This window comes from Siphateles boraxobius, unplaced genomic scaffold, assembly GCF_051911475.1.
Source record: "Siphateles boraxobius isolate OS27281-9 unplaced genomic scaffold, OSU_SipBor_1 6, whole genome shotgun sequence".
NCBI classification, from domain to species: domain Eukaryota; kingdom Metazoa; phylum Chordata; class Actinopteri; order Cypriniformes; family Leuciscidae; genus Siphateles; species Siphateles boraxobius.
This window is the reverse complement of record NW_027509186.1, coordinates 18,808,541-18,832,028: the sequence shown is the minus strand read 5'-3', so window position 1 is coordinate 18,832,028 and position 23,488 is coordinate 18,808,541. Positions and strand designations below refer to the sequence as shown.

General features: G+C 43.4%; 1 protein-coding gene across 17 annotated transcripts in view; it reads right to left on the bottom strand.

The window, feature by feature from the left end:
- Nucleotides 1-9,572: 9,572 nt before the first annotated feature.
- The window catches only part of nbeab (neurobeachin b), a 292,102-nt gene continuing 278,186 nt past the window's right edge, over nucleotides 9,573-23,488 (bottom strand). For 9 of the 17 annotated variants that reach the window (XM_077208039.1, XM_077208041.1, XM_077208040.1 and 6 more), the window contains 8 exons: nucleotides 21,402-21,473; nucleotides 20,421-20,576; nucleotides 19,337-19,507; nucleotides 13,542-13,643; nucleotides 13,253-13,449; nucleotides 11,508-11,659; nucleotides 11,348-11,431; nucleotides 9,573-10,902 (listed from right to left, as the gene is read on the bottom strand). In XM_077208039.1, coding sequence (XP_077064154.1) covers nucleotides 10,866-10,902; nucleotides 11,348-11,431; nucleotides 11,508-11,659; nucleotides 13,253-13,449; nucleotides 13,542-13,643; nucleotides 19,337-19,507; nucleotides 20,421-20,576; nucleotides 21,402-21,473 — 971 coding nt within the window. In that variant the 3' untranslated portion in view covers nucleotides 9,573-10,865. Of the gene's footprint in view, nucleotides 10,903-11,035; nucleotides 11,432-11,507; nucleotides 11,660-13,252; nucleotides 13,450-13,541; nucleotides 13,644-19,336; nucleotides 19,508-20,420; nucleotides 20,577-21,401; nucleotides 21,474-22,492; nucleotides 22,578-23,488 lie in introns of those variants that run through there. The other 8 variants (XM_077208043.1, XM_077208054.1, XM_077208049.1 and 5 more) reach the window with 2 other exon arrangements.

Genomic DNA, 23,488 nt, shown 5'->3' with positions numbered 1-23,488 from the left:
CCTGTTTTTTATGTCTGTTTTTGTTTAGTGAAATCGATCATGTATTTTCATTGTTATGCCTGTTTTCTGCAATCACAACGAAGCAGATTAAAGCTGTGGTAGGCAATTTGTTTCATTTTTTTTATATTGGTTGAAACTCTCTTCACACCCTGATACAATCAATAATAGAAGTGGTTTACATTATTTAAAAAAATTACATATAGTATCTTCTGTGGAAGTCTCCGCCAAAATCCTCCAAATATTTTGTCCAATGAGAGGATGTCCTACCTAGTGTTCATTTTGTCAGCTATTTTCAATTTTAGTCAATTTCCTGTGTTAATTGTCCTTGTTAGTTTATATCACTGTGGTGAACAGGACGGCCGAGGGACGTGAGAGAACGCCGCGTGGCCGGTGGTGCGATTGCTAATGAGCAACACCTGTGAGGCACACCGGTCTCGCAACTCTCACGGAGGAGCGGAAGCATAAAGGAGGAGCGACGACGTTGATGATCGAGAGAGGAACAGGCCTGGTTTGACATTGCGATTTGGTTTTTTTATTTGTATTTTATTTTAGCCAGCAGTCGTCCGCGAGGGGCTGCTGGCAGTTATGTTTATTTTCGGTAGCCAGCAGTCGTCCGCGAGGGGCTGCTGGCAGTATTTTGGTTTGTTTGTTTTATTTTAAATAAAGTTTGTTTGAATGTTCGCCAGTTCCCGCCTCCTTCTTCCCTGAACATTGCTACACTGGTGCCGAAACCCGGGAAGAGAGAGGAACAGGCCTGTGTTTTAGTTGTGTTTTGGTTTTTGTATTTTATTTTAGCCAGCAGTCGTCCGCGAGGGGCTACTGGCGGTATTTTGGTTTGTTTGTTTTATTTTAAATAAAGTTTCTTTGATTGTTCGCCGGTTCCCGCCTCCTTCTTCCCTGAACATTTCTACAATCATATTGAGTCAACCTTATCCTATTTTTTTTAGCCACATTTTATACAATTAAAAGTCTCTGCATTTTAGTCTAGTTTTAGTCAATGAAAACATCTCGGTTACGTATGTAACCCTCGTTCCCTGAGTAGGGAACGGAGACCTTACGTTGGATGACGACGAATGGGGTTTCGCTTAGAACACCTAACGACTTTGAGTATTACAAAACGAGCCAATGGCGATGAAATGCCGTGGGTCTGCGGAATTTGCATAGCGTATCTCCGCCCCACCGCATGGGTATAAAAGGAGGACGCCGGCCAAAGGCAGATCATGTCTTCGCTGAGGAGCCGAGACTGAACTCAGGCGTCTACCCAGCGGTACAGCGGAAGTGGCAGGGAGACGTAACGTCTCCGTTCCCTACTCAGGGAACGAGGGTTACATACGTAACCGAGACGTTCCCTTTCGTAGTCACTCCGAGTTACGTCGGATGACAACGAATGGGGGTCCCTGTGAAATCACGCCACCTTCACAGCTGTCTTCCAGTGCCCTGCGAAAGTCTGATCCCCCTGTTGTGAAACTGGCACGGACGAAGGAGTCCTACTTAACACAGGAATGCCAAGGTACACTGGGAAGCATATCTCAGAGGAAATATGCCGCAGCATGCCTACCCGTAGGGAGGACTTAAGAATACACATATGACCGCAGGGCTACATATGGAGGAACGCTGGAGTGACCAGCCCGTGGGGTGGCAACTTTCAACTCCAGGAGAGGCAAGATGGCTTGCAGAGGGAAAGACGCATGCTCAGAGAGGCTTACAGTGGAATACACATGTGGGGGTTACTCAGGGGAGGAACCATGCACACGGAGGCACCTAGCCGACGCACAGGCAATAGACACTGGCGCCAGCATCAACAGTGCTGGAGGAACTCAGGGCTTCAGAGAGGAAGGCTCACCTGAGTAATATCGCACGTATCCAGTCCGTGGAGTGGAATGGCGAGCAAGCGAAGACATCTGAGCGGGTCCAGTACTAGCTGCCTGAAGCGAGTACACGATAGGACACAGGCTCCACTCGGAGATTATAAAATCTGGCGAATGTGTTGGGTGTCGCCCAGCCTGCAGCTCTACAGATGTCTGCCAGCGAGGTTTCATGCGCTAGAGCCCAAGAGGAAGCCACACTCCGGGTGGATTGGGCTGTCACACCAAGGGGGCACGGTCGGCCTTGCTGTGGGTAAGCCAAAGCAATGGCGTCCACTATCGTGGGAGGGAGCTCCAGTGGGACAACCTCTGCTTTGAGAGAGCCTTTCCCTTCAGTCTCCCACCAAAACAGACAAAGAGCTGGTCTGAGGTCCTGAAACACTGCGTCCTGTCTACGTAAGCACGGAGAGCGCGTACTGGACAGAGCAGTGCCAAGGCTGGGTCTGCCTCCTTCAGGGGCAGGGCTTGCAGGTTCACCACCTGGTCCCGAAGGGGAGTGGTGGGAACCTTGGGCACATATCCAGGCCGGGGTCTCAGGATCACGTGAGAGTGACCCGGCCCGAATTCCAGGCACGCTTCTCAACGGAGAAGGCGTGCAGGTCCGAGTGGGCCAGTACGGCGCAACTAGAATGACCTGCTCCTCGTCCTCCTTGATCTTGCACAAGGTCCGTGCGAGAAGGCTCAAAGGGGGAAACTCAAATTTGCGTAGGCTCCGCGGCCAGCTGTGCGCCAGTGCATCTGTGCCGAGGGTGCCCTCGTACAGGGAGTAATAGTACGTGTTGGCCCCAGCGCAACGCCCGGAAGCGGTGCAGGGCAAGGCGTACTGCCAGCAACTCGAGGCAATAGACATGCCATACTGCTCAACACTACATGCGAGAATCACTGAGCTTCAGGAGCAACCTTTCTCAACACCTAAGTGTGAAGAAATTCACTGAACCTCAGGAACATTTCTGCTCAACACCTGGGTGTGATAAATCTCACTGAACTTTTCAGGAGCATCTCTGCTTAACATGAGAGTGTGACAGCATGTCCATTGCGCATGGCGCCCCAGCCCATGGAGGCATCTGTTGACAACAGCATGCCGGGAAGCTCGTTCCAGGGGCACTCGGGCCCGTAGAAAACAGAGGTTCGACCACGGGGTGAGTACTGACGGCAGGTCGCAGTAACTGGTACTCGGAGGGTGCCGTGTTGCCATGCCCACCTCGGGACTCGGTCGCGAAGCCAAGCTGAAGCGGTCTCATATGAAGCAATCTGAGCAGCGTACCGCGGCTGCAGATGCTATATGCCCCAGGAGCCTCATAAAAAAAAACTTCAGTGTACCGCAGTCTTGTGCTTGATAGTCTCAGGCAAGTCAGCAATGGCCGAGTGGAGAAGGCGACCAAGTCCATACCGAGAAAAGAGCTCCTCTGCACGGGGCAAAGTTTATTCCTTTCCCAGTTGACCCGAAGGCCTGGTCAAACCTGGTCTCAGGAGTGAGCTTAAGACAGCCGGTCACCGAGATAGTTCAGGATGCGAACCCCGTGTTCCCATGGAGGAACAAGGGCTGCCTCAAGAACCTTCGTGAAGGCGCGAGGAGACGGGGCTAGCCCGAATGGGAGAACAGCGTACTGATATGCGCGCGCCCTGACAGCAAACCGTAGGTATGGTCTGAGTCGAAGGAGAACGGAGACATAAAAGTAGGCGTCCTTCAGGTCGATCGCTGCAAACCAATCCTGTGGCCGCACATATCCAGAAATGCGTTTGGCCAGGAGCATCTTGAACGGCAGCCTGTGAAGGGAGCGGTTCAGATGCGTAGGTCCAGGATTGGCCGTAACCCACCAGACTTCTCCGAGGTCAATGAGGTAGGGGCTGTAAACCCGGACCTCATTTCGGCAGGAGGGACAGTCTCAATCGCACCCTTCGCCAGTAGGGTAGCAACCTCCGCTCTCATGATAGGGGCATAGCCACTGACAAAAGTGGAGCGGACTCCCCTGAAGCGGGGAGGAGACCGTGCAATCTGAATCGCATAGCCGAGCCAATGGTTCACGCGACCCAGCAGAACAGATAGGGAAGCTCTAGGCAGGCTCCCAAGTGTGCCAGCGGCGTCAAGAACCACAGACGTCCCCCCATTGGTGCAGCGGAGCGGGATGACCGGCCCAGACATGGACGGCATAGCGGCCCGGTGGGGGCAAGGTCATAACCGCACCCTGACAGAGGAGGCCAGGGAAGGACCAGCGTTCCACGGGGGCCTGCTCTGTCAGGGGTCTGGCGACAGAGGGGGACGGGGCGAAGCTGTCCGTGGACGGCACACCGTGTCAGCCATCTCTGGGACAGAAGGGGACGAGGAGAGCACGGCTTGTGGGCGGCTCTCCGTGTCGTCCGAGAACTCTGTATGCTCAGAGACGAGAGAGTCAGTTCTTTCTGAATAAGGATTCTTCCCCAGCCCTCCACCGGGGAAAGGAGTGGCCCTGCTACCAACTCCTGGAAAGAACTGGGTCTCATCTCTGAGCAGCCCATCTCAAAGTGCCGCTCAACCGGCGTTGAGCGGGGGGCGGGGCTGGAGAAGGCTGTGGCATCCCCCCTACGGTCATCCAGAGCCAGGCCCGGGTGAACGGGCGGGGTTGGAACCGTGGGAGGGAGCCTTCGGCGGGGGGGAGACCGTGGGGATCTGAGCGGACGGCGGGGCCGTCGGGCAGAATAACCTCGATCTGCTCACGGGTGGTTGAGAACTGTTGGGCAGAAGCACTCAACCGCACCGCCGAAGAGGCCGACCTGGGAGATGGGGGTGTCGAGCAGACGGGTCCGCCCGACATCGTGCACATCAGACCGGTCAGCCCCAGACTGGTGAACATAACCTGACTCCGAGAGCATACGGCCACTTTCGTCGCTCGGGGAGCAAGGTCAGTGGCGGCGCGCAGCTCACTGAAAAGCCTCGGGTCAGTCCCGCCCTCCTGCATGTCCATGAGCATCTGGGTCAGGTAGACAAGCAGAACAGTCATGGGATGCAGTGAGGCAGCTGCCTGTCCTGTGGCACTATAAGATTTCGCCACAGATTAGTGTAGACGAAAAGAACTACAGGCTTTGGACGGGTGCCTAGGATTGCGCCGGGGAAGCACTCTGAGGACATAGTAGCATGGCAACAGAGCGTTCAACTGGGGGAACCCCAGTGTACCCATGGGCAGCGGCCCCTGAGGGGAGGAAAGGCGGATGAGACCAACAAGAGGATCCCGTGATCTCATCATGCACGTCCGGGAGGAAAGATATTGGGGTTTGCCGTGGACGCGTCGGTGGCCTTACCCAAAAACAATCGTCCCGGGAAACCATGGCCGTCATCTCCGGATCAGACTCAGGCACAGCCGTATGCACACCAGAGGGTGGCAGCTGTGACGAGTCGTCATTTCCAGAAGAATCAAGCCCACCTAGTGATGCTGCTACAGGCACAGTATCGTCCTCTGTAGCTTCAAATGAAAACACACGGGCCACCCGAGGGTAGACTCGTGGAATCATCAATTCGCTAGCAGGCACCGTCATTAAAGAGGGGGGGCTGGGGCGTGAACACAGAGTCGGCGCCTTGTTCCAGACCAACACCCTCAGGTCTTCAGCCGAAGATCGGGTGGTGGATGAGGGGACTCTCACTCTTGCGAGTTCACCGAGTCTCGACCTATATGTGACCAGTCACGGAAACTAGGGACACAAGTCGGTTCTGGGGCATTTTGAGTTATTCATAGATTCTGAGAGTGTAATATCCAAGCTTTCCAACGATGTGTAACATGTGGAAATCTGATAATATTTGGAGAAGTTGTGGCCATTTTAAAGTAGGCACTTAAAAAAGCTCAAAGAGGAGAAAACGAGCTAAAGATTGTGCAGTTCTCACCTGTCTCTGCTGCTGGGGGTGACAATAGGGCTCATTTACATCTCATTTAGATAAGCCATACCCCCTGTAAAGCTCCTCCATGTGCTTTACAGCTTTTTTTACACTTCGAATGAGTGCACTTCTGCCGCACTAGGCGAAAAACAATTGTGCTGCCCCTCTATTTGCAACGTACCAGCAACAACACACAAAGACCAATAATGCCATATAGCCTGCATATAACGCGAAACCAGCAACAACACATAAAGACCAATATGCCATATACATATAACGCAAAACCAGCAACAACACACAAAGACCAATATGCCATATAGCCTGCATATAACGCAAAACCAGCAACAACACACAAAGGCCAATATGCCATATACATACAGTATAACGCAAAACCAGCAACAACACACAAAGACCAATATGCCATATACATATAACGCAAAACCAACAACAACAAACAAAGACCAATAAGCCATAGGCCTACATATCTATAGCGCAAATAGTACGCAACGCTCGTGTGCCCAAAATGTCAACAATATTAAAGTTTATGTAGGAGGCAAATGCCTGCTGGCATTTTTCTTTAAGCAGTCATTTCTGCAATTTTCCAAATAATCACATTTCACCTCCTCAAATTACTGTTGCAAATCTCTTTACACCACTTTCTTATGTGCGTATACACACACAAATGAAATGTCCGCAAGCACATTATATCATCAGCAGGTTCAGCATCTTAAATAACGACTAAAGAGCAAATGAAGCTTAACTTACATTTCAGAAACACGCACGGCAGGCCTTCATCGCAGCAGCAAAGGTCTTAACTGCATCCTCTATTTCGATTCTCCGTCACATATGAAACAGCCAGCCACCGCTGTCAGCGAGCCGAGCCGCCGTATTGAAGCACTGAGGGCGAGCGCGCTGCGCCCATACCTCCGGTTCAGTTTCCCGAGCCCACGAAGTGCGGCGAAAACATTTTCGGTGTAACTGCCAGACGGTTCATCTCGTCTGCAACAATCTTTGCGGCATCCATCTTCATTGAATTTTGATATCAGAGAGAGCTGGCCAGAGCACAGCATAATAAGTAGCCATGTGGTTGACTTGGAGGGCGGGGGCAAAAGCGCCGGGTTATTCAGTATGGAAATACACACAGACAATGACACGCCACGCCCCTACTGCATGCTAGAATCTCCGAAAACAAGCCGATTTCAACCTCAAAATGTAAGCTTTTAAATATACCAATACTGCTATCTCAAACATGGAGAGGCTTCTTCGTGATTTCAATTAACAGATTCTCCAAAAAATTGAAAATCACCAATTTTGAAAAAAAACTCTTCTTTCTCATTTTGCTCGAAAGTTGTGCTGCCGACTTGTGTCCCTGGTTTCTGTGACGGGTCACATATATGACGCGATGATCACGTTTCCAGAGAGAACATGAGTCATCTACGAGCGCTGTTCAAGCATGATCAAAGACAGCGCTCGGGCCCATCAGAGTCCGATACCAATCCGCTGCAACCAGAAATGCACGGGCGAGCCGTCTTTATAAAGACGTGCCGCGTGCGAGCTCTTTTATGAGAGGAGAAAAAACTCAGCGATGTTGGAGCGCACAGGGAGACACACACACTCTGGCAGATCACTGCACAGATTAGCAGGCACTGTGAGCTCGCTGCAGATCGCCGTCACACCAACACCGGAGAGAGAAGCTCGTCTCGTAGAGCGAAGTCGGAGATGATTGTGGAGTGAAGAATACTCTTTGCGACGATTCCTCCTCGGGCCACATCCCCCTCTTGTGCACTGCAACCCACAAATGTGCAGGATGGGATTGCCGGGTGGTTTGTCTTTGGACCCACCCCGCATCTCATTCGGCGCTCCAGATGATGAGATGATAGCGATCGCCGCATCACAAGGTGGGCTGGAGTCTTCCGGAGATGAAGACTCGGCTGTGCTGCCGCCTTCGGGTGTGCCAGCATTGCTCGAGTCTGATCCGGAATTGACACCCATGCTTTCCCGAGCAGCCGCGAGCATCGGGCTGGAATGGAATCCTCCACCCTTCTGACACCCGGTTCTCGTCTACTCTGGTGGCAAAGATCTATAGAGCTGCGGGGCAGGCTGCCTCCTCACTGCATGCTATGGCAATCATCCAGGTCTACTAGGCCAGGGTGCTCACAGACATGCCTCGCTCTACGGGCGACGAAGGTGGCCGCATGCTCCCTGGGTCAGGTGATGTCCACATGCGTGGTCCAGGAAAGACACCTCTGGCTTATCCTGGTTGATATGCCGGAGGCTGAGCGAACCTGCTTCCTCAACTCCCACATACCCCAGGCTCGGCTATGCGATTCAGTTCGCAAGGTCTCCTACCTGCTTCCGGGGATTCCGCTATACCATGGTAGGTGACAGTGCCCCTGTCATGTGTATGGAGGTCGCCACCCTACTGGCAAAGGGTGCGATTGAGGGTCCGAAGGGTCCGAAATGAAGTCCGGCTTCTACAGCCCCTACTTCATTGTACCCAAGAAAACCGGTGGGTTACGACCAATCCTAAACCTGCGCGTCTTGAACCGAACCCTTCACAGGCTACCATTTCAAGATGTTGACAGCCAAACGCATTTTCGAATGTGTTGGTCCACTGGATTGGTTTGCAGTGATCGACCTGAAGGACGCGTACTTTCATGTCTCCATTCTTCCTCGACACAGACCGTTTCTATGGTTTGCTTTCAACGGGCAGGCAAACCAGTACACAGTTCTCCCATTTGGATTTGCCCTGTCCCCTCGCGTCTTCACGAAAGTCGTCGAGGCAGTCCTTGTGCCACTCCGGCAACACGGGGTTCGCATCCTGAACTATCTCGACGACTGGCTGTTTCTAACTCACTCTCAAGACTAGGTTTGCGAACATAGGGATATGGTGCTCTGGCACGTCGCCTGTTTGGGCCTTTGGGTCAACTGGGAAAAGAGCAACCTCTCCCCCGTGCAAAGGATCTCTTTTCTCGATATGGAAATCGACTCAGTTGCCATATGCGCGCAGTTTACAAGCGAGCGCGTGTAGTCACTGCTGACTTGCCTTAGACAAATCGAGGGCAAGAGTGCGGTTCCACTGAAGTTATTTCAGAGGCTCCTGGGGCATATGGTGTCTGCAGCGGCTGCCACGCCGCTCGGACTGCTTCATATGAGACCACTTCAGCACTGGCTTCGCGATCGAGTCATGAGATGGGCATGGCAACCAAACACGCTGATGTGTAAAACTATACTCAGGCTCGCCACATAACCATAATACTATATAAAATATAACTCGGGGCTCGACATTAAGCCTTTTCATGTGCTTGTCCTTCGAACAAGTAAATCGGTCAAACAGTTGTCCAAGTAAAAAAATTGCTTGTCCAGAAAAAAATGCACCGAGCGCCCCAGACGCCTTTTACAGTTCCTCCTGAACCAAAACAATGATCTTATGCTGCCATCACGCCACGTCGTAATTACATAATTAAGAGATGACAACCCGTGACGTTCTTGGACTCGGAACTATGTGTTTCCATGGCTAAACTATCAACAGCGAAATTATCTGCAGCAGTCAGGTGTGACAGGTCAGTGCTCTTTAAATGGTTTATGTTAATTATTATTGTAATATTATGTGCTATGAAACATGAGGTAGTTTAACATCATCTCTCGTCTCGTGACACTTTGCAGACTCTGCTGAAACACGTTCATGTACTTTGGAGACGCTCTGAAGGGGTGGGATCTTATGCTTTTAAATTTAGCTTGCTATTGCTAGCCTCTAAGAAATGGCCAACCCTTTCAAATGATTGAATATATTGTTTTATTCTCAAATGCACATGTAGCGCATTTGTATATGCACTAATGCAAGGGAACAGCACTCAATGCAGTACATTTGATCATCTTTTATTATAAATAAAAAGTAGGCTGATACATTTCATCACAATGATTCACTAGGACATACAGTACTGAACAGTTTGAACTAAAAAGAAACTAACTTAAACATATCTGCTGAATTAGCAGGCACCATTACTTGCCATGTCAATGTTCCTGATGGAAACTGTTCACATCAAATAAATCATTTAAAATCTGAGGCATTTCAACATAAAAATTACATTAAGGGTAAACTCATTTTTAAGGTTTTAAAAATAACCATTGCTCAGTATATCAAATCTAAATTGCTATTCTTGTAAATAAAATGTTAAGTATGGCACTATATTTATGGTGTGGCTTGGCAAAAAAAAAACTCAATGCTTTGTCTTCTTACAGCAGAATATTTCACATATTTGCACTAAAACAATTAAAATAGTTTAGTTTTTTTTATCCATAAACTCTGAGTAATAGATTTGATTTACATTATGCAATATAATTAAAGATGTGCATACATTGTACATAATGTATTGCTTACAGCAGTGAGTTTACGTTATTTTCTGTTAACAAGTGCAATTCTGAAAGATCTTGATGGCAGTAGACAATTTAAGACAGCAAAATAATACAACAAATGATGCTTAGAATACCCTCTTCATCCTCAAAATACTTTGACATATTGAGAAAAACTAAAATTCTGAGTTCAACAAATTATATTTTCTTAGATGTACTTGGTGTATTTGAATGTGAAAATACAGCAAAACAGCTAAAATAAAAAATTCAGTTAAAAGTGCAAATACTGGTTTAACAACCTCATTGTTTTCTTTTCACATGTGAAAAACCATATAATTTTGAATGGAAAATTGGACAATAATTACAATGATATTTGCCCAGTTGATCTATTCCAGCACCATCAGCGTCGATCCTCATTTAGTGCTTGAAATGTTGAGTATTCCTGGACTGCACATGATACCAAAACAAAGTCTTTAATGCTGCATCCATCGAGAAATCCAGATGCAATCTGGTTCATAATTTGAAATTAAATACATCCACAACAGACAAACCATTCATCATCACATGAGGAGAATGACTGAACGAACATTACAGGACGTCACATTAAAACAAGAGCTTCTCTCTCTCTTTTGTTCTCTTTATAATCATATCAAAAAAGCATTTGTCGATATCAAATGCGTGGAAACACAGGACAAACATAATTTAATTGCAGAACAGTTTAGAAAGCAGCCTCAGAGCCAAGTTTGAAAGAAATAGTATAGCATTTACACACATGAGCTCAGCATCAGAGAGAGGACATTTCATTATTTATTGTTCATGTAGCTTTTCTTTCCCGCGGGCCTGTAGAAAGAAAGTGAAATATGCTGGAAGCCAGTAGAAAATAAACCTCGTAAAAATATTGTTATTGGTTCTCTATGCAAAGTGTTGTTGTCAGTTCAAATGACGGGACTGTGAGTAAAGAGGCTGTTTTCAACAAGACTATTGTTGGCTCTGATGACATTTAGATAAAATAATTTGTGATGAAAAAACTGCTGGCCTCCATCTGTGCTCTCTTGATTCATTTAGAAATAATCATCTATTAATCGCTGCTGTGCGTGTTTGAGACATGTATACATCTGCTCAAGCAGCTGAGATCCCTTAAACTGCTGTGATTTCTCCAGCTAGCCTTGTGTTACTTCTTTCATTCCATATGTTTTCTTATTTTCTGTTACTACGTCGCCTCCCGTAACGACACGTTACCGTGCGAGACTGCAGCTGCTCGTCATTGGCTGATCGCTCTCAGTACCTGTTCTGATGCTCAAAGTGCCAGCGATTAAAATCAATGTTGAAAGCCACGATGCTACCAGATGCCATGCCCGTGGTGAGAGTCCTGGAAACACAGGAGACTACGTCAGGTTTAAAGCAGTTTAGGGTTTGCTGTATGTCTCTGTGTAGTAAAAGTGTACCTCTGATCATGTGACAGGTCCATGGCTCGGATGCCGGCGTCACAGCCAGGGTAGACGTACAGCTGCTTGAAGTCACAGGCCTGCCACACCTCCACCACCCCGTTATCTCCTCCAGTAACTAGATTCTGACCATCACTGCTCAAAAGGATGGCCTGAGTGTGGGAAATCACATATCAAATAAAGCTCATTAAAGGTGAACTATGTAACTTTTTTAGTTCAAATATAACAATTTAAATAATGAGTCAATACATCATCAATCCTTCTTCCAAAATGTGTTTTTGTCTACTGATTCAATCTTATCATGTTGAAAAGTGGATAAATTTACCAGAATTCACTTTCAGAATTCATCTTTTTCTCAACAAACAGTAATGCGACTTCTGCCATATGACATTACTAGACCACTGAGGCTTTGCTAGAGAGAATGCATTGACGTCACTTTCCTGCCGGAACACGCACCCCTCAGCCGGACTGGGTGGCAAAAGAGCTGCTGCGTGGATTTAATAGGGGAAACTGCGAAAACGCGAGTAAAACAAACGATTATCGGTTTAAACTAAAGGTTGGACTCGATATATTGTTCCTTACAACTTACCAAAGATCCAGTGATCCATGGATTTTGAAATACAGCCAGGAATCATGTTTCCTGAGATTTATATGTGCCTGATTTCGACGCCGGGGAAATACATAAAAACAAATGCTGCCGCTCACGGCTATTTCACATCGCAAGCGTCAGCAGCGCGTGAGCAGCGCGTATTTTTTCTGGCGTGCATGTAAAACAATGAGTGCATTCACACCTGGAGCAGGAGCAGCGTGTGAGCATCAAGCAGGAGCGTTGCGTGAGCACCAGTGAAGCGGGGGTTTCGGGGCCGAGTCTATTTTTGCTGCGCTGCTCACTCTCAATTAAAGTGAAAGCACACTTTTGATGGACAAAATAAATTTGATTTCACACAAAAAGTGCCCAAAATGCACAGAATAAGCATGTCTAGTGAGTTTTAACAAGAACTGGAGTAGGCCTAGGCAAAAAAAGAAAATGAAGACTCAAAAATATTTATAGAAGATTGAAGCTACCCATTTAAACTTGTTTTTAATTATTCAGTTTGGGTGAAAGTATGGTGTATTATAAAAAAATAAATAATGTAAACTAGCCAGAAAATATTATATATAAACTTTCTTTTAGTTTATGAAATACACAGACAGCTACATAGGCTAGCACGACCCAGATCAAACCCGAGTGTGCTTTTTTGTGTGTGTGTGTGTGTGTGTGTGTTTTTTTGTTTTTTTTATCCGCGGAGTTTGCAGTCTTGTAAACATATTGAAAGTAGGCTATGACTGAAACGACAAGATTGGAGCTGTTTTCTTGGTCGTTTTGTTGTTTACCATTTATATGGTTTACCTACTTCTAAAAACAAATGTATAGTTGTCTTTGTAAATAATTGCTCGCTTATATGTAGCTTTGGAGCCGCTGCTGTGACACTGTACAAACGCTTCCAGTGTGAATACTCTCGCGCAGCTGCAGTGACGATGTAGTTACGCTGACGCGCTGCTCAAGCGCCGCTCACGCTTGCGGTGCGAAACGGCCGTCAGTCTTTTTGCCACTCAGTGGGCGTAACCGCAGTCACTCCAGCTGACGGTGACGACACGCGCATACCCTCTATAGAAATCTAAATGGTTCTTTTTACACTGGCATGTTTAGTATCAATGTAACCTGACCATCATGTGTATGATAAAGCAAAGAGTTGAGAACATACACGTGTGGAGTCGTTGATCTCCATCTGGGCCAGCAGTTTGCCGTTGATGCTGAAGTTGCAGAACTGCCCCCTGTCGTAGTAGATGATGCAGTGGCCCTCACTGGACACGGAGATCAGGCGGGGAAGCACACAGCTATCAGGACCCTCCAGAGCCCTCAGAAGGTCCCCGGTGATGGTGTGGACCAGACACGGCCCCTCTGGCAAACACACATGTCTGATGAGTGACTCTCTTGTGGCATTACGCACTGCCTCATATTATTTCATATCCCACAATGCTCTTCTAACTCACCTTTTGCTCCACTGATTACAATTCCCAGCTCAGCACACACTGACACACACACCACCTCATAGTCATGACCGGTCAGAACCGCACGGGGAGCTGGGTAATCACCTACGAATGAGCACAGGAAACACACATTATAATTAAAATTAAGATTAAAAACATTAGCACAGGAAACACACAGCAGCAAACTGAAATATAACAACATCAACACTAATGGAGTTGACGCATGCAGCAGATCCATGAGTCTAAGACCACAGGCTAAAATTAAACGCATACAATTTTAGGATTTTGAAATATAAATTTAAAGTAAATACATAAAAAATATAAATAGAAAAAAAGAGAAGTGTTCTTACAGGTGGTCTTAGACTTTTAGGATTTTGTCTTTAGGATTTTGAAATATAACATTAAAATGATAGTAACAAATAATAAAAGTAGTAATAATAATAGATTACAAAAATAAACTGAATTATAAATACATTATTTATAGGCCTTTAGTTTTAGGCCTAATAACATCTGGCTAAGGGACTACCGATGAAAACAAGCCTTGGGGCTAATGTGGGTACATTTACCTCCATGAATGTTGATTAATGTACAATGTCCCTGTTCTACATAAATAAAATGAATTAAAAAAAACAAATACTAAAATAGAAGCATTTTTATTAGTTGTCTTATACTTTTAGGATTTTGACTTAAATAGGATTTAGAAATATAAAAAGTAATTAAAAAGTAATAATACGTACTTCTACTAACAGATTACAAAAAATAAGCAAAGTTATAAATAGGTACAAATAAATAGAGGCATTATATTTTGAAATATAAAATGAAAATGACAATACATAAATAAATAAATAAAAGCACAAAAAGAAGGATTTTTATCCTTTTAGGATTTTAAAATATATAATTTAATTGATAATGATGGTTAAGGAGATATGACTGTATAGTGCTTTGGGTCTACAGTAGTACATAGTAAAGCGATAAATAAATGCCTCATTTCAATTCAATAATTCGATATTACAAAAATAAAATTTAAATGATGATAATAATTATAATAAAACTTAAATTCAATTATAAATCAATTAATGAAAGTAAATAAAAATAGTAGCACCTTCTCTAGATCCTGATGTAAACATAATTAATATGATTTATTAAACTGCTATAAAAGCAACTGGATTAGTTTTAGCCGATTCTTACAGTGCATGTGACCAAAACCAATTATTCTGACTGTGTCTGGAAGGTAATTCCAGTCACAACACTACACAAGTCCACAGACACGATATAACCGATGTGAGGAAATCCCAATAAAGCAGGTCAGGTGCCCTAGAGAACATCTGCTTAAGGAGACGTCCCCCCCAAATGATCACCGGCAGTGGCCCAACAGCCTCCGGACCCCATACATTGTCAAATGATGGATGAGGGGGAGGGAAGAGGTGATATGAGGTCATTTAAAGACACCTGTCGTACGTCAGCACCGGCTGGTCAGCTGCCATGAAAGGGCTCATTTTGGAAAAAGTGGAAAAACTAATTTACATTCTGCCAAGATGTGATATAAACTGTGTGGAATACATCCTCATCCCTATCACATCTACATTTTCCTTGTTATAAGATCCACTGCCTCAATTTCCGAAGCAGTTCATTTGAGAAATAACAGGTAGAGTCATTAAAGTGCTCGCCCTCTTGGGTCTGTACCCATCACGCTTGAACACACTCTTATATTTGTACACACTGCAGTGAGTTAGAGAAGCAACTCAACCGTAAGGAAAACGGGGCCAGTGGTGTAATTAGCTTGATTTGTGCAGTGAGGAAGCAAAACAGTAATTATTAGCCAGGGGGATCAACATTATGTTTCTGGTCGGATTAAACATTGCTTTTGGAGAAGGTGTGCGTGTTTCAATGGTTTAAAGGATTAGTTCATCCAAAATTCTGTCATCATTTACTTCATTGTGCGTACAGTATGTAATACAAAACACATTTGACTCCCTTCTTTGGCAAACAAAAGGAGAAATTTAAATAATGCAATGGACACACATCTCCATGCTATTACATTGAATGGGAAATTAAGCTTTCAAGCATCAAAAATGGTGCAAAAGCACCACTAAAGTTCCAAATAATAGATGCTTTTTTGCTGTTATCTGCGACTTTTGTGGTGCTTTTGCGCCCTTTTTGATGCTTGAAAGCTTCTCACATACTAGATTATAAGTCAAATATATTATTCAATAGCATTGAGTGATGAACAAACCCAAACTCTACCATTTTTCTTCAGGATTCTTTCATCAATCTTAACATTATAAATGTCTTTACTGCCACTTTTGATCAGTTTAATATGGAGCCCCAAAAGGGACACGGTGGTGGGAAAAAAAAGATGGAGGAAAAATTATTTGTCAATGCGTTTGCGTTCCCCCGAGAAACTGTTCCCTCGCAGAAACTTTTGCGTTCCACAGAGAAATTTTGAGTTTGCTCGCAAAGAGCATAAAAGGTTTTGCAGGCGAATGTAAAGTTTCTTGGGGGAACGCAAACCGTTTAGCAAGAGCACGCAAAGTTTCTCGAGAGAATACAAAAATGTTTTGCAAGTGAACAAAGTTTCTTGAGCAAAAAGGGTTTGCGAGCGAAAGCAAAGTTTCTTGAGGGAACAAAATGTTTTGCGAACGAACGCAAAGTTTCTTGATGGAAAGCGAAATGTTTCGCAAGTGAACGCACATTTTTTCAAGGGAACGCAAAATATTTTGCGAGCGAACGCAAAGTTTCTCAAGGGAACACAAAATATTTTGCAAGCAAACTCAAAGTTTTTGTTTTTGCAAACGCATTTGTTCGTGACTCAGACATCCTTACTTGAATGCGGCAAGGAGCTGATGTCAAAATGTCAAGATTTTCAGTACATAAGACTGAAAGGTTAGCCTAGAAATCTAGATGCACCCTAGCGGCAGCAAAAATTATTTTGCAGCCAGTGTGGTCTAGCAACTCTCCGTTGACTTTAGAGCTGGAAAAACCAAAAACTGGTCAGGCCAATCAGATCGTGTATAGATTCGGCGGGCGGGCTTAACATAATGACGAGAGTTGCGACGGTTCACTGCTACTTGAAAACAGAGAATGGCTGCTGCTGGCGAATAGCGGTCTTTCGATTCGGCTTTGGCCGCGACTCTGGACGATTTGAAGTTAAACTTTTCTTTGAAACAAGAACAAAGAAGCTCACACTCTGACTCTGTCGCTCTGACTACGTCACCTTCTTCGTTGCTCTGGTTGGTTGTATGAGTGAGTGAGTGAATGGGTGAATGTGAGGCAATATGTAAAGCGCTTTGGTGGCCATTGGGTCTGTGAAAGCGCTATATAAATGCAGTCGATTTACCATTTGTAGCGCTATCCTATTGTGTGCAGAGGGAATTTGAAAGAACCGTTTATCCCGTCCCTCGGATTGAGGCATGCCAATGGAGAGTTCCCAGACCTGACATCTTGATGTAGGTCTGGCATGCCAGGCTACTGAAAGGTCTGTTCCTCACATAAATGTATCATAGAGCTTCAGAAGACTTCTGGACTACTTTTTGATGCTTTAATGTCCTTTATGAAGCCTAAAAGAGTCAGTAACGATTCATTGCAATTGCATGGTAAAAGCAACAAATACAATTCTCCTCAGACTCAGTTTAATTTAAAGTCATACATATCGTTCCAAAAATGGTATTGATTTTCTGGCTTCTATGATAATTTCTTTAATAAATTATGAAGTTCTTCTCTAGTGATAAAATCTTGACTTTAAGTGGCCACATGTTCTAATTGGTGTATTGTATAATGTGCAGGCAGAGGGATTTCTAAAACAAAGCTAATAATATTGTACAGGGAGAACTCACAACTACAGGTTCATCCCGTTAAATGCCTGGGATCTTTTCAATGTTTAATTAACACTAAGTGCATTACCTTTCACATAATTTAGACGCGTGCCATTACTTTGCATTCAGAACACCGTTAAATGAACCCAGGAATCAATAGAATGACCGATCGTGATGCAGATGTTTTTTTTAAAGTTGGCGAACAATCAAAGGTTACTCAGTCCTTGATCAATACGGTTCCGTGTTCACCGAGTTCCCCACAGGGGCCCGTCTGGCATCTGTCAGTGATCTGGGTGGGGACGCGTGTCAGGACTGGATCCCTCGGGAGATCCCAGATCACCTTCACCACAAAAGATTTAATCAGTCCGCACCAGGGCCCTTCGAAACCCTCGCGCTAAACCCCAGCAGTTCAGCAACACAATTAAGAGGTGTAAATTAGAGAACGGCTGCTGGGGTCGTGAAGCACCGGGGCCTTGATTGAGCCGGACGGGATTTTAATCATTGCACATTTAAGACACACTTCAGCTTTCGTGGGCAACTGTGAAATCAATTTCTACACCATGTTGAAGTGCCGCGGGGGCTGGTGCTCGAATATCTGCTGAATATTCATGGAAGTTCCTGTCCCGACTGAGAAGCAGATGAAAAAGATGCTTGATGAGGCACAGCTGAACTTATCATTGACACAAAAACACATTGATGAGGGTTTGCTTTTCTTTACTTCATGCTACACTGATATCGTCTTAACAACCTCAAAGTATTCTGGCTGGAATATATAATGAGGGAACATAAAAAATGTCTGTTTTTATAAAAATTATTCTGCATTTAACTTTAGATCACCAGAGGATTATGGAGTCACGTTCGTGTAATTGTGGAAGATTTGCCTCAGGTCCTTCTACAAACACTGTTATTATATACTGTATGCTTACAAAATCAAAAAAGAAAAATGAATTTCTGAAATTCACCACTAGAGGGGACTGTTCATTTCCGAGAGGACATGCTCAAAACATTCATCCATTAGATGCCATTTTAAAAATCACTGCTCTACAAACATTAATTTGAACTAGATTTTTTTACATGTAATGAAACGTAAATATTAATAATGACATAGTACTAATTATTAATATTAATATCAATTATTATTTTTAGTTATTATTAAGCTGTTCAAAAAATAATAATTACATACAAATAGTGTTCATTAGTATTACTCAGAAATTACTCTGTAATTACATTATCATATTGCATATGACATAATGATGCCAGATTGTGTACCGTGGGTTCGATAAAGTTGCCATTGTTAGGTTTATTCATCATTAAATATATAAATAGTTCTTTGTTCATAATTCCCACCAGTTTTAAGCACACAGACCATTAGTCGCCTTTGTGAGGGCACACAGTGAGCAGTTGTGTGTGAATATCATGGGAGTTTTGTTTCCTCTGCACTGAAAACAGGAGCGAGGCTGTACCTCGCTAATTGGAGGCAGTCAAGCCGAAATCCTTAATGAACTGTCTGAGCATCACTGAAGTTAATTAGAGAACAAGCTCTGCTAAACCACAGCTCATGACACATTCAGAAAACAATACATCTAATACAAACCAATGGTGCAAATGCACAGATTTCTTGCAAAACGCATAAAAAAGCAAGCTCAGACGTGCAGGCTTGTTTTCTTGTTAACGTGTTTGCACTGCGTTACAAAAAAAAAGCTTTCTGGTTTCAGATTCAGTAGTGAGGAAACCTGGAACAATTATGAGCTGTAATGCATTCATTAGTAATGCAATAATAGCTTTTGTTACTACAGTGATTAAAATAAAAATGAAAAAATTAACTAAATAATAATAATAATTACAATATATTGGCCAGAATATGAGCTTTTATAATCTCCTCCATAATTAATGTAACATCTAATATGTATGTCTCTTGTTGGATGATTGTATAATGTAGTATGCTTAATATTGATGTAATTGTGCTTAGGTTCAGTTGTTACTCACTGTTGTTAGGGTTGTCTCCTATGATATGGTGCCGCCCACTCCAGTACCAGAGCAGCAGAGTGGCATCTCTGGATCCCGAAACAATGTAGCAGTCGCCTCCGATGTAAGACTCGGAGCGTGCCAGACATGTGACCACGTCCCAGTGACCGAAAACTATCTGAGTGAGCTTGCCTGCAAACAAACACACGGACAATTCAAAGCACAAATATGTTGGTCAGACCACATATTTGTCCACCCATTTTAATGTAATGAAAGTGAATGAAGACTGGGGATGGACAATTACAAAGAAGAACCATAAAAGTATCACAGAATTGCACTATAAGAGTCTTCTAATAACATTTCATGAGAGTTCTTGAGTGAAATACATTTTTTGTCATGACAACTGTTTGGTCTTGGCGGAATAGATCTGCTACTCTCCTGTTGGTTATTGCTGTTGCTGCAGAGTAAGTACGGGACTTGCTACTACCAATACATACATACACGAGTCACGACAATCTGCTTTGAGAAAGTAAGATATGCTGCTGCTGTACAATATAACATACATGAATTACGTGTAGCAGATCTATACAGGTGGAGCTGGGGAAGGTGGAGGGTTTCGGAAAGCGCTGCACTGCTACAGAAAATGCTGACTAAGTATTTGAAGGTTGAGCAGCGAGCTCATTGGCTACTGATACAGCAGGAACCAATCAGCTGTGCCCTATAGAGAATGATGCGATTGCCAGAAGATTGAGTAAAGGACCTATCAGACTGCACCATCTAGAGTTTCATGACATAACTTTGTATCTGTAAACAAATAATTATTTTCAGATCTTTTTAATGAATCAGTTGAATCAGTTCACATAACTGATCTACAAACTCACTGACTCGATCCGGTTGAAGAGAATTAACAGGCTGCTGAAGGGGAAGATAAACAGTAAAAAACGACTTACATTTCACACAAAGCCATCATATGGCTACAGAAGTATAACACACAGTACAAACTATGGACTACTTTCAGGATACTTTTATTTAAAGTGAGTAAATGATGACAAAAAGTTACATATTGGGTGAGCTACTACCTTAATGTCCAATGAGTGTCTCTTACCTGTGTCTGACGAGTAAACGCGGAAACTCTTGTCCCAGAAACCACACACCAGGATGTAGCGGTTATCTGCTGTCACCACAAAACACTGAGTGTTGATCTGAATGCTCTGGTCAACCAGGTCAGTGATTTGTCGCTTGTTTGTGCCCGAGTTGTTCGCTGGAATAGACATTTACAGAGTTTTGAAATCATTTGATTAAAAAAAATGTCTTGCATAATAAAAGTCTAGTTTATTACAATCTTCAAGATAATTCTTTGAAAGATTCTTTGATGAATTTAAAGTTAAAAAGGATATAATTTATTTTAAATAGAAATCATGTTTAACATTCAAACATATTTATTGTCACTTATCCCACAATCCTGTGCTTTCCATTTTGTGACAGTTGAGCTAAAAAATAAAGATGGCATCTGAAAATTGCAGGTGGTGGTCAGTTTGTGTGTAAGTGAACATTTTCCACTTCTCATGTCATTTCTAGCCAGGAATTACTATTGTAGTCATTAAATATTTGCTAAGTTTTCACCAGTTCTCTCTATTTTGCTGTGGATAATTAAACAGTTACATTGCCTCAAAAGTCTGTCCGAAATCAGTTTCATAATGTGTCTTTGTGCACAAACGCTGCCTATAAAGTCATTGCCTGATAGGGCAGCGAGGCAAAGAGTCAGCTGCCTAAGCTTTCGGTAGCAGACACTACATAACAAACATGTTGCAAAAATGACTTTTTTCTAACAAGTCTTCCAAACACTCCCCACATCTGCTATTGGTTGGAGAAACAGAGAGTCCCACCCTAATCTCATGGTATGGTTGAATCAAGGTTGCTGTGTTGATTTAGTTGGAATACTGATCAAAACAGAGCAATGTTTTTAAAGCACCACAGGGACACTTTTCAGGGAAATAAACCAACTGTTTGAACCAACTGTTTCTGAATTTAGTTAAGGTTGGGACCGAATAAAGTATTTAACAACAACAAAACAATTCAAACCCACCAATCACAGAGTCCATCTCAATGGGGAGATGATGGGCCTGCTCTAGTGAATATCCTGGAGCTCCTCGAAGACCTGTCTCACACACACACACAGAGACAGTAAAAAAAGAAAAGTAAAAACACATTGTTCAGTACCTTCACTCCCACTATTTTCACACACCACACACACACAAACACACACACACACTGGGGTTTTCGTATTTTATGGGGACTTTCCATAGACATAATGATTTTTATACTGTAAAATCTGCATCTTCGTTCTGCTTAATGTAACCCTACCCCTAAACAAAACATTTCTGCATTTTTACATTGTCAAAAATACACCCCTTAGTATGATTTATAAGCTGTTTTCCTAAAGGGGACCACAAAAAATGCCCCACAAAGACAAGATTTTAAGATATTGCCATCTTTGTGGTGGGGACAATTTGTCCTTGCATGGCTGACACCGCCGTCGGTGTATGAATGAGTGAATGTGAGGCAATATGTAAAGCACTTTGGTGGCCATGGGTCTGTTGAAAGTGCTATATAAATGCAGTCCATTTACCATTTACCCATAATGTAGGGTTAACCAAAAAAAAGTTTTTTGAAAAAAAAAAATGTTGTCTTGTTTTCCAAAACAAATATCTAAACATTCTTAAACCAAGATATATTTACTTGAGAAGCAAAATTACTTTGTCTTGTTTTTTGAAAAAATGTTCAAAATTAATTGACTGTGCTTAAAAAAAGATCTGCCAATGGGTTAAGAAAAATAAACTTAATTTAAAGGGAAAATCTATTCATTTTTCTTACCCCATTTCAGACATTTTTTTCTTGTATTAAAGGGGTGGTAAAACACGATTCCACTTTTCTAACTTTAGCTAGTGTGTAATGTTGCTGTTTGAGCATAAACAACATCTGCAAAGTTACAGCGCTCAAAGTTCAAAGCAATGGGATATATTTGCTACATATATACATTGCAAGGACTACAGCAAACGGTCAGTACACGACATTCCTCCAGGGTTGCTGACATCACTAACCCCCAAAAACCCCTCCTCCGAGAATACTAAATAAGCGAGGCCATTTTACATTGCTTTGGAGAAGAGATGTAGTGGTATAGTAGGCTGGAGTATTGTTGTCGCAATGCCGTTGAAATGCTGTTATTTTCATCCAGGTTGCAGGTCCACTTTGTTCAGCCTTCCTATGGACTGGGGAGTTAGGGAGCAATGGTTAAAATTTATTTTTAACTCGGTCCCTCATAATTATTACCCAAAATCTCGCTCTCTGTGCTGCACATTTTAAGCTTCCACAATCTTGTCGAGTTCAATGCAGGATTCGCACAACGGCTTGTTCTGAAAGATGGAGCAGTTCCAACTTTAAGAACAGAAGCTGTTGTTTACGGGCCATAACCTGTAAGTATGATTTATTTTTCGTCGATGTGTTTTCTTGTAATAGTTCGTATTGTTAATTAAGGAAGTAAACAAATGACAACGGTGTTTGGCTCTGCAAACCAGTTTGTTAAATGCTCATTCATACTTAACGTTATCCGACAAACACCTAACGTTACAAACTTTTTTTAATCTCAACTGCGAACTTGGAATTAGTGTAAATTATTCTTTGATTAGAGCTTTTATGTATTGTTTATCTACATGCTTGTTTATCTACAGGCATGCTAAACATGGTTCTGTGTTTGATTTGGCTACTGTAGTAAAGCCAATGTTTAGTGTTCGTTTTGGGTTAATAGTTCTGGAGACAGATATTTGTCTACAATCGTTCTAAAAATACAAAAGTAACGGTGCCATAAAGCCAAGGATCACTATAGATCCGCAGATGTTTTCCACTTCAGTTGGCATTTGTGCAGTAACTACAGTACATGTACACCTAATAAAATAATATATTGTTTTAATAAAAAAAAATCTTGAATAGACAAACACTTTTTACTGTTATAAATTAAACATCAACTATAATAATTAGTACAATTAAATAACAGCGAATCTAAAAAGTAATGACAACAACAACAACAAAAAAACAAACCTCTCTGAAACGTCGTTTCACAGCCATTCTTGGACAGGATTTGCTCGATCATCTTCACTAACATTCTCTGGGTCCGAT